Source organism: Benincasa hispida, chromosome 4, assembly GCF_009727055.1.
Source record: "Benincasa hispida cultivar B227 chromosome 4, ASM972705v1, whole genome shotgun sequence".
NCBI classification, from domain to species: Eukaryota; Viridiplantae; Streptophyta; class Magnoliopsida; order Cucurbitales; family Cucurbitaceae; genus Benincasa; species Benincasa hispida.
The window spans coordinates 8,828,431-8,847,993 of record NC_052352.1 but is presented as its reverse complement, the minus strand read 5'-3'; the positions used below and the strand labels follow the sequence as shown (position 1 = coordinate 8,847,993).

The 19,563-nt window shown below is 33.7% G+C and overlaps 2 protein-coding genes across 2 annotated transcripts; both read right to left on the bottom strand.

Annotated features, from left to right (window-relative positions):
- Window positions 1-261: 261 nt before the first annotated feature.
- Window positions 262-4,725, bottom strand: LOC120075955. The gene is made up of 8 exons (XM_039029712.1): window positions 4,021-4,725; window positions 3,474-3,594; window positions 3,241-3,330; window positions 2,484-3,164; window positions 1,784-2,150; window positions 1,535-1,616; window positions 1,049-1,301; window positions 262-709 (listed from the first exon to the last, which is right to left on the bottom strand). The coding sequence occupies exons 1-7, from the start codon at window positions 4,240-4,242 to the stop codon at window positions 1,092-1,094; spliced, it is 1,773 nt and encodes a 590-aa protein (XP_038885640.1). The 5' UTR covers window positions 4,243-4,725; the 3' UTR covers window positions 262-709; window positions 1,049-1,091.
- Window positions 4,726-8,963: 4,238 nt separating this feature from the next.
- On the bottom strand, window positions 8,964-12,801 carry LOC120075499 (ABSCISIC ACID-INSENSITIVE 5-like protein 5). The gene is made up of 4 exons (XM_039028949.1): window positions 11,053-12,801; window positions 10,163-10,234; window positions 10,040-10,069; window positions 8,964-9,538 (listed from the first exon to the last, which is right to left on the bottom strand). Exons 1-4 carry the CDS (start codon window positions 12,109-12,111, stop codon window positions 9,464-9,466), a joined length of 1,236 nt encoding a protein of 411 aa, XP_038884877.1. The 5' UTR covers window positions 12,112-12,801; the 3' UTR covers window positions 8,964-9,463.
- Window positions 12,802-19,563: the final 6,762 nt, after the last annotated feature.

The window sequence follows — 19,563 nt, the reverse complement described above, 5'->3', positions numbered from 1 at the left end:
CAATTTAGACGAAAGAGCATCTTGATGTAGTGCAAGGACAACTTGGCCATTAACTACAAGATATGCATCCAATAAATATTTGTGACGATAGAACAAGTCAATACTTTTTTAAATACTTTAAAAGTCATTTCAAACATACCCAACACATCATTCTTCCAATTAACCCCACCAAATTTACTAGACATGAATACTTCACAAAAGCTCAGTGCATTTTGTGCCTAAGTTTCTGTGGGTGTGTTAAGCAAACTAGACACTACGATAAAACAGAAAATCAAACTAATACGTAATTGTTCACTATCACTATGTCCCTTCAACAAGTGAGATGTACATAGGCAGCAGGTATTCAATAAATTTTTTCTGCATATAACATCAATCCTTGGAAAATATGATTTAATAGAAAACAAAACCTGTTAAGAATGAAACAGACTAGAGAAAAGGGTTACTTTAGTTACAAACTTTGCACGAAATCTCGAAGTTTCGAACTCTCGGCTACATGGAAGTTGGCTACAGAAAGTTTCTGATATTTCAGCTCCCATGAAGTTGGCTATGAATGTTTTACAAGCTCATTTGGAGTCTCTAGTACAATAACTAACCATGCCACGAGAAAACTGCATCGACGCTACATTCGACTGAAACCAGCAGCATCTCTTGATCTATACAATGTTGTTCCATTTCTCAAACGCCATTTATCAGTAAATATCAACTCTATCTGTCAAAACAAGATCCATGACTGTGCCTTGATCAATATTAATGGGAAATTTTGATGAAAACGAAACTTGTAGAAAAAACTGCAGACATAGGGAGCCCAGCTCTTTAAGTATTCTTGTGATAAAATCTTGATCCTATCAGTACAAAAGATTGTGATTTCAAGTATGCAGATCTTCCTAAGAGTATTACATTGAAATTGTTTTACATGAAAGAAAAGGAGATCGAGAGTTAATCGAGCTGCACATAAACAAATGCAACTATGAATATGAAGCTTGAGCATATTTGAAATCTATTCCAACTTTCAACGAGTAAGAAAATTAGACAGAGAAAGTCTAATCACCTGGTTGAATGGCAAAATCTGGGAATTGGTAATGAATGGAGTACTAAAAAGCATGGCAGGTGAAACAACCACTTAGGGAACCCATATGACGAGTTCGATAAAAAGATAGAGACTTGATAGAAGATGTCCTGTTATCTTGGGGGGACTGGTTGGCCATCACTGAGCTCCTCATTTCTTGGGCTCTCTTCTGAGCAGATTTCAGTTTATTCATGATCTTATCCATCGATGTCGCTCTTTTCTTTTCCAGCTTCATCTGATGCATGATTCTCAATGAGTAGGAGCAGAATTCTCAATGAGTAGGAGCAGAAGGAAAAAGTACTTATTGTACTGTCCATCATTTCCCAAATGTTAAAGATCATAAGAAATTCTAATTATGGAAAATATAACATTATCCATCAGCGAGTATATTTATCGTGAATTAGATATTTATTTGTAGGAAAAAGAAAAGTATGAAAGGACGTATCAAGAACTATATAAGGCCAAAACCTCTAGTTTGCGTATAGCTGCATCGGCTTTTGCTTTCTGTAGATTTTCCCATGCAGTTATTTTGGCTTCCTCACGCTTAACCCTGCAAGAGGAGTCAGAATTGAAAAGAACACCAAGTCAGCAAATTAACTGCTGGCATAAATTTTTATTCTATAGGCTTATCTTAATTAGACCAGAAATGAATTGTAGAATTTATTACAAGTCAGACGCATGTAACATTAGCAGGTAGACATTAGCAGGTAGACATACTTTGAAATACTTTTTCCTATGTTAGGAATGTCTAAATCCGAACATCGAGAAACCGCATCCACATCTTTCTTCCTCTTGTCATCAAGAGAGTCTTTCCAAGGAAATGAAGCTTTATGTTTCTTGGACCATCTTGTCATAGTAACCTGATTATCAACTTGTACATCCCTGATCTCCAACTTAGAAGTGACAGCTCCCAGCTCAAACATATGCATAGCGGATGAACTGGAGGCAGAGATCGACGGCCTCGTCTTGGGAGATGAATGCACACTACTCTCTGGGCTCATTTGTGTAGCCATGTCCCTTCTTGAAACAACACGAGAAACATCCGTCCCTGAATCCTTGACTGTAGTTAGATTTTCCCCCGACTCTGCAGAACATTTCAACACATAAACTCTAAAGCACTACAATTGGTATAATTGGTAACCTGATGAAGTATAGACCATTTTCTCAAGCAAGATATCTTTTCCTATTTTCCCATATACATCAATAAGGTCTATAGCAGTCTTATGTGGTTGATATTAAATCTGCGACAGTTACTCTATAACCCTACTCAAGAATCAGGATCCACTATACAATTGCAAAAAGAACATTCCCGAGTAATTAAAGTGCAATAGCACTAGCACAGGATCAATGAACTTTGCTTACAATTTATAGGCAATTCATCTTTAAGAGAAGAAGAATAAGTCAGAGAGGCTTTTACCTTCTTGCAAGCCTGTTGATGATGACAATTGACCCAACATTTCAGAGCACCCATGAACGCTAAGCGAGCGTGCCATGGAAGGCTCTGTTTGTCCATGAAAGCCGCCTTCATGCCCACCGGAATGAATCCCCAAGCCATTAGTTGATATCACTCCAGCTGAAAATGGTGACCCTGTAATGAAATTCCCAAAAGTCCCTCCTTCATAGGCTGGAACTGCCGGCGAATATAGGGAATAGTATGCAATACCAGGAGGGCCAAGTGGTCCACTCTTTGACTTCGGTCGCCGTTGAGGAAGTGGTACTGAGTTCCTCACAACCCCGTCACCAGATATGGGACTAAATATCCACCTTTCAGCATCTTCCCACTTTGATGGCAATGTTCTGCCGCTGTTGAGAGTCAGCAATGCAGGGTTATTAGTATGTTTCCGACCACCATTGTTGTGCAATGGCACTCTCTCTGAGCTCCACCCCTTTTGCATACCGAAGCTATTGTGCCGATAATTCGGCGTCCCAGGGCTCGGAAATGTTCCAGTCTTACGTGTTGATACTATAGGGTTCTTCTTGACAGTTGCCAAACGAGGTGAGGAAGCTGTAGTAGCGTTATTTAGATCCAATGAAGCAGGTCTCCTTCTGTCCAGCTTCCTGGACTGAGCTTCAGATCTGGATCTATGATCTTGACACTCTGTAAAATCAACCCCAATTCAAGTAAATATTGCAGATAAAGACTGAGAAAGGAAATGGAGTTGGATCTGTAATACCTTTCAGGGCAAGAGAAAAGGAATTCCTCGCTGAATCGATGGTTCTATTTTCGTCATCTAAATCAACATTGCTGTCATCTTTTTGAATTGCTGAGAATTATGTGAGAAAAGCCAATAAGAATCGAATTTGAAGTATGCAAAAGTTTCTGTGAGTGTTTCTTTGTGAGATTCTACTTTTTTTTTTTTTCCTTTCTTTTTATTCTTTTGCCACGGAGCTTAAAATCTAGCTGTACCTTTCGCTTTTTCTCCCTTAGTATAGAGACGACTGTGCTTGTTGCTTAGTGCAGGTTTGTTTGGATCTGGATCTGGACCACCGCAACTCTCGTGGTTTCCTTCATCATGCCCTGCCAAATGCTGCAATCAAAATCACAAAACAAAAATTTTCAATCCCAGCTCCCTTTTCCATCTCATATTGTTGATCAATCATCTTCACAACCCTGTACTCGCCTCCAAAACCCCTATTTCATTACAGTGTTCAGACAAAGAGATTTCCCAAATTTGTTGCCAACACTTGGTCATACTCAGAAAATCGAAAACCCCACGAAAACAAACAACGAAATGAACAACCCCATTTTTGCAATTCGTCTCTAATCTCTAGTATTACTCAGAGAAAACAAAAACCCCATCAAAACAACCCACGAAATAAACAAACCCATTTTACCAGTTCTCCTCTAATCTTTGATATCAGTCAGAAAAACGAAAGCCCACAAAAACAAACCAGAAAATAATGAACCCCATTTGAGTCAATGCAAGAAGAAGATAGAAGGAAATGAGATTTACAAGTGAGATTTCAGAGATGAGGGAATCGCGGTCGTGGGCCTCTGATGCAAAAGAGCAGCGCTCCACACTAGCGGAAGCAGAAGAGAAGAGACTGAAACTCGATTCGAGAGCGTAAATGACAGAATCAGGGCTGGAATCGCGAGCTCTGAAGCCTGGTCTGGACGACGCCGTTTGGTCCTGAAACCCCATCTCCGGCGCCTCCCTCACTCTACTTCCCTGCATACATTACAGTAGCACAATGCCTAGAGAAAGAGAAAAGGATATTGGTCGAAATGGCGGGTAGTGGAGGGAATTGCTGAGAGCCTTATGCTTTGCCAGGACAATCCGTCCAAAGTTCTACTTGTACACAAGTAGGATCAAATCAATAAAGTAAAGTGTTCTACTTCTTGGGATAATGGGATTCCTTCCTTGGAACCTTATTTATTTAAGAACTTCACCGTAAAAAGGACAGAGCAACAACTCTGTTTCCATCGACTACAGACATATTTGTTAACGCCTGTAAAAATACAGTGGATTGTTGTTTTAAATGAAAAGGTTAGGATTAATAGAATAGAAATGTAAAGAAATTGTGAAAGTATAATGGGATTAGAGAGATTTGTAGGTTGAATTTTTAAAACGATGAGGTTCATCGGGCTCCCCGTTTGAACGGCGAGCAAGACTGCAACACCCACATATCTATCACTGCCACTGCTACCATTTCTGTCCCACTTGTCGACTTCTTGCTAGTTTACTAACTTGATTCCCTTTTTCTTTTTCTTTTTCTTTTAAAAAAGGCTTACCCAAAGTTTTAAAATGTTTTTTAAGTGAAAGAAAATTGGATATATTAGGGTTTGATAGTAAATGCAAATTCTGTTTATATTTTCAGATTCGCACCATTCTGCAAATTCTAAAAACAACGACTTTATATATTATCATATTATAAACTCAATTTATTTTCTGAAAAATAAAATGTATATTAAATAATATATTATAAATTATATAATATTCTAAAATGATAATTATACAAAAGAAATTAACATAAAATATGTTCATAAATAAATTAATAATAGTTTATTATCGACTAATATATAAAAATAATTACAACAAGTTTTATGATTTATAAATATTATATCAATTACATTTTAAATAATTATTTAAATTTTAGAATTCAATTTTTGAATATGCTACCAAACAGATATATAAAAACATGAAGTACAACTCTATTTTCATTGAATTCCTTGTTTCAAATTTTTGTTTCAATATTTCAACTAAATAGGCCTTACATTTTTTGTTCTTAGTTTTGAATCTACTTCCTATTTGACTTCTAGATTTTAAAATGGTACATTTTAGTTCTTAAATTTTGAGTTCGATTTCGATTTAGTAGTTTCAAATTTATAATTTGTTTTTGAGATTTGAGTTTTATTTTGATTTGATCCTTAAGTTTCAAGATTTACACTTTTAATTTCGATTTTTCACCAAATACTCTAATTATAAAGTAAAATTTTAAATTTAATTTGAAAACTAATAAAAATAGTTAAATTTAATTAATTATAATTCTTTTTGTTTCCACTAATAGAAATTATAACTAAAGATGAAAAGTGAGAATTTAGTTAAAAAAATCAAAGTTAAAAGTATAAAATTTGAAACCTAGAGATCAAATTGAAGCAAAACTAAAATCATAATGGTAAGATTATAACATTTTGAAATAAAGAGACTAAATTAAAATTAGACTCAATAAAGTATAGTATTTTGAAACCTAAGGATCAAATTAAAACTAGATTTAAAATTTATGAATGGAAAATATATTTTTCTCAAGAAAAAAAAATACAGGTAACTAAAATTTACAACATTAGTGCATTCAAATTGGTTCTTGATGTCAAATACTTCAACACAACATTTAAAAGTCAAATCTTTTGATAATTGATACACACTCATATCACTTATTATACTCACTATTCTTATTGAATTTTATATATTATTTGTAAAGTATTATTTTGAGAAAGGATTAGAATACAAATTAAAATAAATATAGTGGTTTATAATGAATTTTTTTATATATATAAAAAGGTGGTAATTGAAAAAGAGAAGGCTGGTGGGTGGTGCATGTGATGGGGCAGATTAAAGAAATGTAAATCTGCAATGCCATAAAATTATTATTAGTAAATGTTACCACAGAATCAAGCAAATGCATGCCAAGAGATTGACCTTGAAAATCTGAAGCCCCATTTTCATTTTTCCTTTTCTAAATATTAATTATTATTATTGAAATATCTTTTTTCAATGTCTGACTCTGACCTACCATTTATGAACGTCATCTCATGGTTCCACCACCTAAATTTTCAATATATACCATATTAAAAGAAAAAAAAAAAACCAATAATAGAATACAATTAAGGATTATTTGGGAGCTTGAATGTAATTATTACTAAGAATCTAAACAATATTGAGATGCGTGAAGAATCGAAGATGAAATATAAATAAGATTGTGAAACATGAAAATGATGGAAAAGATGATTGGATTGAAAATCGTAAAAAGGGAGTTAGTTTAGTTTAACATTATAAATTGGATCAAATATAGCAAAATATCACTGTTTACATGTCTATCTCTAAAATTGTTAGACAACGACATTTTACTATTTTATGAATAAGTTAACTCATTTTTCTATATTTGAAAAGAGTTTTATTGTTAACTAATCATAAATGGGCCAACTTTTCATATTAGGATTGACTAATTATGTTTACAGCAAAGTAAATATGATTAAATGATAATTGACATGTATTTCTTCTCTTTAGGTTAAAAGTTAAAATCTTTATACTCGAAGATCAAATGTAGAGAATGTTAGTAAGAACATCGGTCCATGGATTTATAATTTTATTGACAATAAATTAAAAAATAATTTTTTTTAAAAAAAATTAAAAAGTTGTATAAGTATGAGATCTACGAGAAAGCATCTGATAAAGTGGACAAAAAAGAAAAGGTGATAACTTTTTGGCAACCATTTTAATATAATGGAACCCTTAAAAAGGGTAAGCTCACATGCATTTAAAAACCATAGTAATCTTGAAATGGTCATATTCATAACTAAGCTAAAAAAAATTGTAACACAACCCCATTTTTTTCCACTCCCTATTCTTGAAGCATCGCTTTCCTACCTTCTTTGCTAATTGCTATATGTATTAACCTTCCCCCTTCAAAGAAATATTACCTCTTAAATACCTATTTTAATGCACTTCAATTTAATATGGTTTGACTATGGAACTTCACAACCTCTCTCACTCCAAAAAGGCCAAAATCTCAAAATTAATTGACAATGAGAGGAATAATTCATGTATCTTATAACAAACGATTGTCACCCTAAAAAATGGTGTCTCGTCGGTTTCTTTATTTTTTTTGGTAAAAGAAAAAAAAAATTCAACCACAAGTGTAGTGTCGGTGAACATATGTAGGGAGGTGGGTTAGGAATTAGGATATGAATTTGTAAGGGAAAGGACCACAAAAACAGAGAAGAAATAAAAAGGTTGGTTTTGGTTTCCTTCTCACACAGTTCACTTCCACAAATCTGTCGGTTTGGATGATTATTGACGAACAACCCCCAACAAATTCTTCTAAACTTCATTCGATATCTTGATTAATTTCGAATAAAATAATTTGTAGTGAATGAAATAATCGGGTTTTTATAAATTTTGTGCCTGCAAATTTGCTAACAGTGGAAAAGTGATGTACACGAAATAGATAGATTGGATGGAAATAACATATAATGTAATAAGTGAGAGAGTGAGTATGAGCTGAGTGAGATGCTCTTTCATAATTCATATATAAGTGTACCTTTTTGACGTAATCTTCAATCTAGGTACAATGTCCTCATCAATGTCAAATAGCTGGGATCCACAGCCTTTATAATATAATCTATTTCTCATAATAAGGTATTGACTTAAGCATCAAAATGTATTGTGCTTACCCTTGATGTGTGCATCTCCGACTGTCATCTATGGTTTCACTCCTTTTCGAGAATATCATTTGGAGAAGGGTATTAGTCCAAATTCATGCTCAAACAAAGAAACTTCATCCTTAAAATTAAGAGAATGCTCTCAAAGGTCAAAAATTCATATATTCATAATGATTCAAGAAGCTTCCTATTACAATTTTAAAGTGGCTATTTATAGATTTATAAGTAAATAAGAGAATTAACTAATTAGTTCTACAATACTAATTAATCTAAATTGAATGACTAAATTAATATGAATTAAGGTCATGTTTATCACAAGTGAAACGTAATCCGTCAATGATAATATGAAAAGGTGATCTTCATTTGCTTACATTTGTTGTTGTTTATTATTCCATAGTCATAATGAACTATAAGACCCACCTCCAAATTTATAATTAAATTGTGTTTGAGAATCATGTCAAACCTACTACCTTTACTATTCATCCATCAATAGAATCTCATTGCAATTACACCAATTTTGATTACGGGACGACTAGCCAAATGCTTGACCAGGAGAAGGGACTCTTATCGGACCCCTAGTTCTTACATGACACTTCAACTAAGATCCAAGACTTCATAAACCATATTCATCTCTCATTGTGCAGGTCCTTTGATTGCTAAATCTATAGCAATGGAAGCAAGTAGAAAAAGTATCTACATCTCATATTTTGCAGAGATGATGCAATTTATGAACTAACTAAAATCTTGACTGATGTTAACTTTTTATCTGAAAAACAAGCATGTGTGTATGTAACTACTCATTCACTAGCTAGAAATTAGGATGGTTGTGAAAAAGAAGTACAAAAACGTATGGTCCCACGGAGAGATCTTGTGTACTAACCATATCATTGGATTGAGCCATTAATACTATACATTTACTCTTTAGAGGAAGAAAAAAAATATCCTCCCAAAGGTTTACAGTTCTTAGCTTGTGCGAAACAAGAAGAAGCAGAAGAAAGAGTAAAAAAGTGGGGCATATCAGTGAGAGAATCAAGGTTTTATAAAATTAAGGATGTATGTTTTTAGTTTGGCTAATCTAAAACTTACAACTGAACCAGTAAGTCAAAAATAAAAGCATCAAGATGTAAAGATTATAAAGGAAAATCAAACGGCAGTTGCAGCCATTGACATGCCAATGAATCGAACCTGATGAATCCTGCATTCAGGATTGGCATTTTACAAACAACCACAGCAGCAGCAGGGCCATATCAGGAAATGCCACAAAAAACTTATTTCTCTCTCCATGGCAGGAGGGTGGAGGAGTTGTATGAAGTAGTATTTCCAGAAAACGAATCGAACTAACTGTATTTGCGTCCACTCAAAAGCTACCAAACTCCTGATGATCCACTTTGAACCAAATACAATACCCTGCAAGTAAGACACCCATTCTACACAGCACCTACGGCAGAACAATTATATGTACACCTCCATCTATGACGTTATTCTTTTGGCCTGATATCAGACAACATCCTCTAAAATCACCATGGGCCAGTCTGTGTTCGTCTTAAGCATCGCTTCTTGATGCCTTGTTGCTTATCCATTACTTCCAATGCCTATAACCAAATATCATCAAGAACTATATAAACCAGACGTTTCTCACAAGGTGACGATTGCAATATCAAAATAATGTTCATCAATTATCATGGGGAATCAAAGATAGAAAAATGGTTTGATGAGGAGGGGTAGAGAGTGTTCTGACAATGAATTAACCAGCAGTCTTCACCAGTTAAAGACTTAGATGAAAATGTAAAGAGACGATAAAAGTTCATCAAAAGTTCATAAGAAATACTATGTTCATCAAAAGTTCCATCCCCATCAAGGTATTATAATATACAGCTGATGAAAAAGACTTTTGAAATAAAAGAGACAAGAAAAATGTGAGGACTTTGACTTGATTTCAGTTGGGTATATATCCACCCTTAAAACAAGAGTGACTTGTAGAAATAGAAAATAGGTGCTTAAAAGTGCAGAATAAAGAGATTTTCTAAATAGTGATGGTAATATGCACATGGAAGCCATACTAGTACACAAAAATATTGATAAGGAAAGCGTACCCGGTTCTTCTGCATTTCCATGATTTCTGCCTGCAGCAACCACACAAAATAACGATTGAGAATTGGTGATTCCCGTCATTTGATTAACAAGCTCACTATGTTGAGCTAGAAACACTTATGTACCTGTTTTTGCCGGAGTTCTTGGTTCTCCTCTTTCAGCTTTGCAACTTCGGCTTCCAATTCCATTGTGTAAGCCTAATGGGAGTGAAGAAAAAAATAATGGACAAATGACTCTCCATCAATATAAAACTAACATCGATTTCAAGTTACAAATTTCAACATGATATGTGGTTCGAAAAATTGTATCATAGCTCAAAACATCATGTCGACTCGGTCAAATTTTGTAAAGCAGCATTCCCAAAGAAATAATCTAGGGGCAGAAGGTTAGTGTCTGGCAGATTCATTTTTGGTAACCAAAGGCATTTGACCAGTTTGCATACACATGTCAACTAATCTCAAAAGGGCAAAAAAAGTATTTAGTATTTTTGATAGATGGCCATTAGCCTAAACTTATGAGTTAAAAGACAGTCCTATGGTGGTTAGCTAGTAACACTTTATGTTGTAACAAGACCATATGGCCCAGTTTTTCCTCTTAGGATGCCTTCAGATATCAAATTCTTTTAATCCTATATTTATAATACTTAGCAGCAATATAATATCTCTCGAGTTTCAAGGAGAAGAATTTGGAGATGTAGGATGTGCTTATCTGCATCGTCATAACTGCATTTGTTAAATGGGACGGCCAGAACTAATAGAGAAATATGAACCATGGTTTAGTATATCATTTGCAAGTGCATCTAATAAAGAATAGATCAGCACATGGATAAAGCATGTGGTATGACATGCTTAAGTAATTCCGGACACATCAAATGGTTGGTTTCACACATTGTTTTTGTTTGCAAATAACCATTTTTCACAACTCCAGGTGCACATGGCAACATAGAAGCAAGTCAACAAGAATTAAAGTTATATGGTTTAGAGAAGTTAAGAAGTTAGGGTGAACATCAGATCACCTGCTTTCGAGCCCGCGATCTTGCAGCAGACTCTCTGTTTTTTATCATTCTTCGTTGCCTCCTCTCGACAACCTTGTCCACGATCCCATTACTTCTCCTCCCCCTGACTCCACCATTAAGCACGTAAGGCACAGGAGACACAGACGAGGTATCACCATTGCTCTTTCCGATCCCATCAGATGATAGTTGGTTCCCTGGCGATTCTGTTGCAATAGGCAACGGAGCAGCTGCTATATTAACCACTCCCATTCTTCCACCCTGCAATGCAGAGCCTTGCATCAAATTTGTATTCAACCCTTGATCTGCAATCCCCATAATTCCACCTCTAATTCCTGGACTAGCCAGCTGACCATCACTGGGTAAAGCCAACTGAGATCCATATGTCAGAGTAGGCTGCTTTGGAAATATTGGCTGCGGCTGATGTGCTCTAACTCCATTGACATTCAACGATAAGTTTGACGATTGAATCGGAATGTGATTGTTATTCTCAGGAATTTTAGCCTGCCGCTGAAAACCAATTCCAAAACCAGTGTTATTGCCAAATAACCCTCCATTGTTGGGGTTTGCAGTCACTTGAGTATCCTCTCTCACCACTCCAGCTCTGAATAAAAACTCTTCAAGTGTCATCTCCCCAAGAGTTTGCTGCCTCTGTTGCAAATTAGAAGCAACAGTAGCCCCATCTTTGACACCAACATGTTCGTTGATTATGTCCTTCCATACCTCATCCACCTTCTTCTGGCTGAGTGTCCGAGGCAGCGTCAAAGAGCCCTGTCTCTGCAAAAACCCACCACTACCACCAACACTACCAGCCCCTTCTTTACCAACAGCAGCAGCAGAAGATGCCATTGTTTGCATTTCTTCAGCACTCCAAATGTTCTTCAACAGCTCATCCATGTTCATTGACCCAAAATCCTTGCCTATACTCCCCATGCTCTGGAACTCATCGAAGGTCAGAGAGTAGATCGATGATTGTCGCGCTAATGGATAGTTCGCCGGAGGTCTTCCACCTCCTCCGCTGTTTCCAGCAGATGGGTCATTCCCAAAATCCTTGAAATTCATCTCCTTCCAAGTATCGCGGAATCTGATTCAATCAGAACCAGTATCGGATCCAACCACCAAAATATCACTCCAAATTCAAGATCATTTAACCTTGGAAACAAAAACCGAAACTCCACATCACTACAAGACGACTTGAAAAAACCTCACATGCAAAGATACTCAATCCGTAGAGTTTAGCTTGGATACTCCATTCAAACCACAGTGTTCCCCCAATTAAGAGCTCAAATGAGTAGAACTCCTCAAAACAGATTCCACCAAACCAAAGAACACAGAGATTCAAAAACCCAAAAAAGCCCCTCACTGCTACAAGTCTAATTCCCACCAAAGTTACACAGAAAACTCCATAAACAACAAATTCAAAGGGACAAACAACCCAAAACTATGAAGTAAAGCAAGAAGTGATCGAAATGCAATCCATACAACAAAAATCAAGCAAGAAAAATTGAGAGAAAACGCAATCCAAAAACCAAAAGAAAAAGAAAACCCAAAAATTGACGTATATATTTTTATATTTTTTATACAAATTCCCACTCTGAATTACACTTTCTTTTTTCCTCTTCTTCTTCTTCTTCCCTTTTTTTCTGGTAGCTAATTTGGCTGCGTACCTTCTTCTTCTCTATATTAGGGCTTTGTGGAGGCGCCAAGTGTCGGCTGTCGCTTCCTATCTATCTCCATTTTTTATTATTATAATTTTTCTTTTCTTTTCTTTTTCAGTGATTTTATTTTTTTTAAAAAAAATTTAGGTTTGAAGACAATGAGCGATCTTTGCGTTTAAATTACTTTAATACTTTCTATATTAAAATAAATGGGAAAGTGGGCCACCTATCCTCAAAGATGATGAGCCTTGACGTGAAAATCAGCCAATGGTTTTGTGCAACGTGGGTCCATATCCACCGTCCACGTTTTCGCCATTTTAAACGCTCGCTCTCCCCTTTTTTTTTTTGGGTCTAGTGGTATGGTTCGTACAGTTAAAAAGCGCATGCACATGATCCACTCGAGAATAAATCCCCTACGCCGCGGACCACTCTATTCTTTGATACTCCCACTATTTCATTCTCGTTTAACCTTTATTACTTACTTTTATTACGTTTAGGCCACTTATGACGATTGAACAGTAATTATCAAAGGTAATATAAAAAGTAGACTTTAGTTGATTCTTTTTATTATTGTTTACATGTTTTTTTTTTAATCGTAATAAGATGTGAGACCTGTCTTAAAATTTGTAATCAAATCGTATAATCTGATTGAAGAATACAGCGTGTTCAATTGAATTTTAATTGAAAATTATGTGAGATCTACTATCTTTATTATTAACATTATTGTTACCGTTATAGATATTGTGAATGTAACCGTATGAAAATTATGAATTTGATACATTTATTATTACTTTTATCGTTATTGTTATCGTTAAGGTAATGATAACAATAATAGAAAAATGTGGCAAATTCATAATTCTAGCTAAACGCAATCAAAAGCAATCAATTATGTTAAAGATTCAGATCTATTACTATTCATTTATCAATGAAATCTCATTCTGATTACATCGATTTTTATTACGACTCAGGAAACGTGACCTTAAATTGTAAGTTTAGATAGGTTAGTGTTTCAAATATTTTTAATAGGTTTTTTTTTTCGAGAATGTAAATTAAATTTCTTTTATAAACCTTGAGTTCGTCCAAGTATCTACCTTCTTCAAAGTTTACATGAACTAGTGTTTCAAATAATTAAAATTTTGATGTCCAAATCAAAATTTTAATTTTTTGGATTTTATCAATATGGGTAATATCTTGATAAACCAATACATTTATAAAATTTATTTAAATTATGGTTATGTTATTTTTATTTCCATACTTAGTTATAGATCTTTTATTCATATCTACGTTCATATTTGGATTGAAATATAATGAATATATATATGGATTGGTCAATAGTATCAATATCGAACTCTCTAATTCATTGATATCAACGTATTGACATATATCCTTCGATATAACGAAGATAAGAGTGGGGATCTATATAATTTTAAAGAATATTATATATGAATATTTTAAGTAATGATTTTTTTTAAAGTTGAAATTTAGTAAATAATAGGTTAGATTACAAGTATATTTTATAAAATTGAGGTCTATTCGATTCACAACTTAAAAAGAAAATCAACAAGTTCTTATTTGGTAACCATTTTGTTTTTGAAAATTAAGCTTATGAATACTACTTCCACATCCAACTTTCTTTCTTTGTCATCTACTTTACACTAATAGTTTAAAAAATCATACCAAATGTTGAGAACTAAAAAAAGTAGCTTTCAAAAATTTAATTTTTAAAAAAAAAAAAATTGACTAAGAATTCAACTATTATACTTAATAATGATGCAAATCATTTAAGAATGTGGATAAAATAAACTTAATTTTAAAAAACAAAAACAAAAAACTAAATGATTACAAAACGAGACATAAATCTTTATGTTTTCAATTTGGTGTCAAATAAATTATGTCAAACTACCATTATGATCTCTATACTCTAATGTTTGTTCAATTTTAGTCTTTGTACTCTCAATTATCCAGTTTTAGTTTATATACTTTCACTAAATTTTAAATTTAGTGAATCAAAGTTAATTTTTACTCAAAATTAGTTGAATAATAACATCAATATGTATATAAAACATGCGAATATGTTTTAAAAATTAATAATAAAAGTGATATTAGATTAAAAATTAAGTTTTTAGAAAATCTACTAAAATTTAATAAACTTCAAACAAAGTGATATTTTCACCCATAAATTATAAAATTTCTAATATATTAGTTTCTATTTAATTGTGAGCTTTCTTTTTCGTGGAAGAGCCCTATTGGTTGAATATATTATTGGGAATGGTCTTTAGTTTACCTGATTATTTTTGGCCATTTGTGCGTCTAGGGATCCTGATAAGCTTAAAAGGCTAAAATAATAATAATAATAATAATAATAATAATAAAAAGCCACGCAGTAATGGACAATTTTGTCAAAATTCCAAATCCCCCTCCACTTAAAATATATTGTATTTTTTCTTTTTTATAAATCGAGAGAAAACTGAATAAGACGAAAGATGGCATAAATATTATTAAATGATTTATTTCAGTATACTTATATAACCAACCCAAATGACTTATTACGTAAGTATATGCGTACTCAAATTTGAATATAACTTAGTTAAAATATATAACTTCGATCAAATATTCAAATATCTAAATTTAATATTTAATTTTACATAATTTTTTTACTTATATATTTATTGAAAAATAAAAACTACAGTATCTTATATCTCAATCACGTTTTTCGATTCAATTTACCTCATAATATAAATAATTTAAATAATGAGAGTTTGACTTAATAGTATACTTTATTAATGGGATTGTCTTCCATGAGTAAGCTATAATTTATTTAATTGTATTTGTTTGCATACTTTTTGCAGCACAACATGGATTAATAAAACATCCCATAATTGTTAAAACTATCTTGGTTACATACCCAATCTGCCACTTTATCGTAAATTTCATTAGTATTTTATTGCTACTCAAACATTTTTTTATGGAGCATTACAAATTTAGAGAGAAAGAACTCTCCAACAATTTCGGAGAGAATTAATATTTTTGAATTATATTTACATTTGGCTAAAAATCTCCATCACATGATTTATTGTAGATAAAATATGTACCAATAAACTTCACCAATAACAATACGGAACCAAATTTGTGTATGTTCCAAGGATTTATAATAGGTCAGATCTTCTTGTCTTTTCGGGAGAAATTGCAATTTCTTACCTGGAAAGGTTTTTGTCTTTTAAAAGTAACTTTTTTTTTCTTTTTTTTTTAAAAAATCTTTTTTAATCTATTTTCTAATTTTTCAGACTTTAACTGGAGGGCTCCACGAAGTGAATGTACAATTTTTTCCCTAAATAAATGGTTAAAAAAAAAAAAACGCTTCATCTTCCTGAAAAGTTAGGGCTTCATGACTTCTTCTTCATCTTGAAAAGTATATGTTATGTTTCTTCTCCATTAGGACTTATTCTTCTTCCTGATAACTCTCTTCTCTCCATGAATCATAAAAACCCCTCACTTCTCCTGATTATTAGTTCGTGGCCATTGGACGAAGTACCTTCCACTTTTAACGATTTGATTTTAACAAAGATACATCAAGTACCTTCATTTTTGTCTTCGATTTTGAGTTGCATTGTTAGAGGATACTTCTGTGTACTTTCTGATAGAACCATAGTAAAAAAAAAAAAAACAAAAAACAAAAAACTCTTTTTATGAACAAATTGTTAATGTAAAGGTACTTATTTTAAAGGAATCGAATTTTAGACATTTATCAATATTTTAACTTCAAGGGTTTGTAAATAAAATGTAAAATCTGTCTTTAAGAAAACGACCATGGATTTGAGTTTGATTTGACATTTTTTGTTTCAAGATTGTATTCTATCCATTTTCTCGTAAATATAAACTTTATGGGAAAGAAAAACACGTATCTTCAAGGTATTTTTGACAAATATGTGGAAGGCTAAAATCTGTCTTTTTTCTCGTAAAGTCTTGTGACTTTAGATTTTACGAGAATTCTCTAATATTTAGGTGAAAGGAGACAGAAAGCCTTCTTCAAGGTATTTTAACAAAAATATTGGAAGGGAAAAAAAAATGTTTTTTGGCTTAATCCGCACTAAAGATCAAGGAGTACAAGTGTACTTCGGGTAATAAGGGAAAGGTTTTTTTTTCTAATCCAAGTTTGACTCTGATTAGATCCTTAGCGAAAGCGCTATGTAAGCAAGCTACCTTATGTAATGTAAAAAAATCCCGAGGAAAATAACTTCAAGTAGAAACGAACAAGGTCTTACGGGTGACTTTACGAGAAAAATGACAGAAAACCTAAACATCCAGGTATTTGTTAAAAATACCTTAAAGAAGGTTTTCTGTCTTCCCTCTGTAAACATTAGAGATCTCCGGAAATTACTAACTTTACAAGGCAAATAACAAAATGCCAACTTCTTCAATCCTTTTTGGGCAACACTTGATCTTATGACATCTATCTCTTTTCACGTAAAGTTGTAGGCTTTACTGGAAAATAATCAGAGAACCTAAACTTCCAGGTATGTTTGAAGTTTAGGGTGTGATGCTTGTGTACTTTTGTTTTTTGTAAACTCAAGTACAACCTTTCCAATACTTTATGAGAAAATAGACAGAAAGCCACAACTTCTAGTTATTTTTAACAATAACCAGGAAGTAACTTTCTGTCCTTTTCTCGTAAAGTCTCTGTTCTTTTGCTTATTACTTCTTTAAATAGGAATACTACATTGGATCATGTTTGTATTGTGGCACGTGTAGGTATTTATTTTGGAGCTGAGGATCATGCTTGAAGAATACTTTAAGCCACGATTAACTTTTTGTAGTCATCTAGCTAAGGCCCGTGCTGTCATACTTAGGATGCCAACTAGGGTCTAGTTAGGCATGTTTAGGAAAACCATATTCGGATCCATCTTAGATAGCAACCTCTCCCTTAATAGACAACTAATACATCATTTGCTTCTTAGGGAGGTTGTGGATGATAGATCAGATGTCAATTTTTTTTAATCTTTTTGGGGAAGTAGTTTCGTTCGATAAGGAGGAGTTTGACCTCATCACTAGGGTTCGAGTACAAACTAGGATTGTTCATACTCGTACTTGAAGGGATTGAAATTCCTACAGCGGAAACAAACAAATGCCTTATGTCTCGATTTCATTTTACATAACTTGAAATTAGAGAGGTGATGGAAACAGGATAAACAAAAGTAAGCCTAAGAATAATTCTACTAAAAAATCAGAGAGGAAAGGGAAATCGAAACTAACTACTGAAGAACAAAAAACTTCACGTTTTGTCTCTGGTGAAAGGGCACGAATCGATCTCCTCTGGTTATCCTTTTTACAGAAACACATACATAGTAACAAGGTTAAACCTTGAACGTCACAATGAAGACACCACCACAATATCTTCCTCGTTATTCTCAAGAAAAGAATCACATAGAGTTGTGGGATTCTATGGATTAATTTTGTATTAGTAAGAGAGAGTTATTTTTCTTTGAGAGAAATGCAGAGGAAGAAGAAGATCTCTGAGAGAGGGAAATCTCTTTAAACAAAATGATTTCATGTTCCACACCTTCCTTTCTCTGTCTTTTACATATATGAGAGGGAGTTGATGAAGTTATCAAAATAACTCCCTCCCTTAATTGAAATTAAGTCCCATTGGGAGTTGTTTTCAAAATTAATTTGAATTTATTAATATATATTATATAAACCCTTAAACTTGCTTTACTAATTAATTATGCTTAAGTCCTCATAATTATGTGTTTAAGCTTTTGGAAGTAGGAATTTATGGTGTTTATATTAGTTGAAATAATATGAAAGTATAATGAGTATGTATGTACATGTTAAGAAGAAGGAAAAATTTCTAAGTGTTGGAATGTGATGCTCTCGGGTACTTAGAGGATAAGAAAAATATGCTAAGTGTGGAATGTTAAGCTCGGGTGAAGTAGAGATGAGTTAACACTTAGAGAAAAGTAGAAGCTTTTATGCGATGGAGCTACGACACACCATGTGGCCAATTTTGCTGAACTATGCGACCAAAAGTCAAAGAAGGGGACATTATGGCTAAGAATAGCTATGTGGTATTCGGGAGATCGTGGAAGAAGTAAGATGGCTATTGGATGAGGAAGAATGGGCGAGGCTGGTATAGGGAAAGTATGCGATCAATCTCGTATGCAAATGGTGAAGGCTAAGTTGGCAAACGAGTCGACTATGGACTAATGAGTTGAAGATGGCGTTTAGAGGATACAATGATGAACTGAAGTATGTGACGACCAGGAAAGGGCTTAAGTGGCTGCAAGTTCATGCGATGATGTTGAGCTAAAGAGTTCAGCTGGGCTACGTGGCAATCTTAGAAACGATAATTGTGGATTAGCATGTTTGGTGGCATTTAATTAAGTTAGATGATTTATGCAAACCTAAGTATAAATAGGCCTTGTAAAGAAGAAGACTGTCTTGCGAAAAATTTTCTATGCCTAAGGGGAGGTGTTGCTACCATTTGAAGCTTATAAAGTGTTGAAGAACCCTCAGTCAAGCTTGGGAGAGAGAGTTAAAGGTTTTTAGTCTATATAAAGGAAGTTGACGCCCAAATTCTAAGGTAAGAGAGTTAATATGTTTATGGGCAAATTCATTAAAGGAAATGTAGTTAGTTAATGACTGGAATTAGAGTTAAGAAATCTGGAAGATTGAAATCTGAAATGATATTATGGATGAAGAAATAGGCAGCTACGTCTGAAGAATAAGTAGGCTGCTAGCCAGTCGATGATATGTGATAATGTGTGTAAGCATTGACAATATGCACGATATGCATTGAGTGTGACACATAGCGGATAATCGCATAGGCTCGGAAGTGTGTTCCAGTGCCTACTCGAGC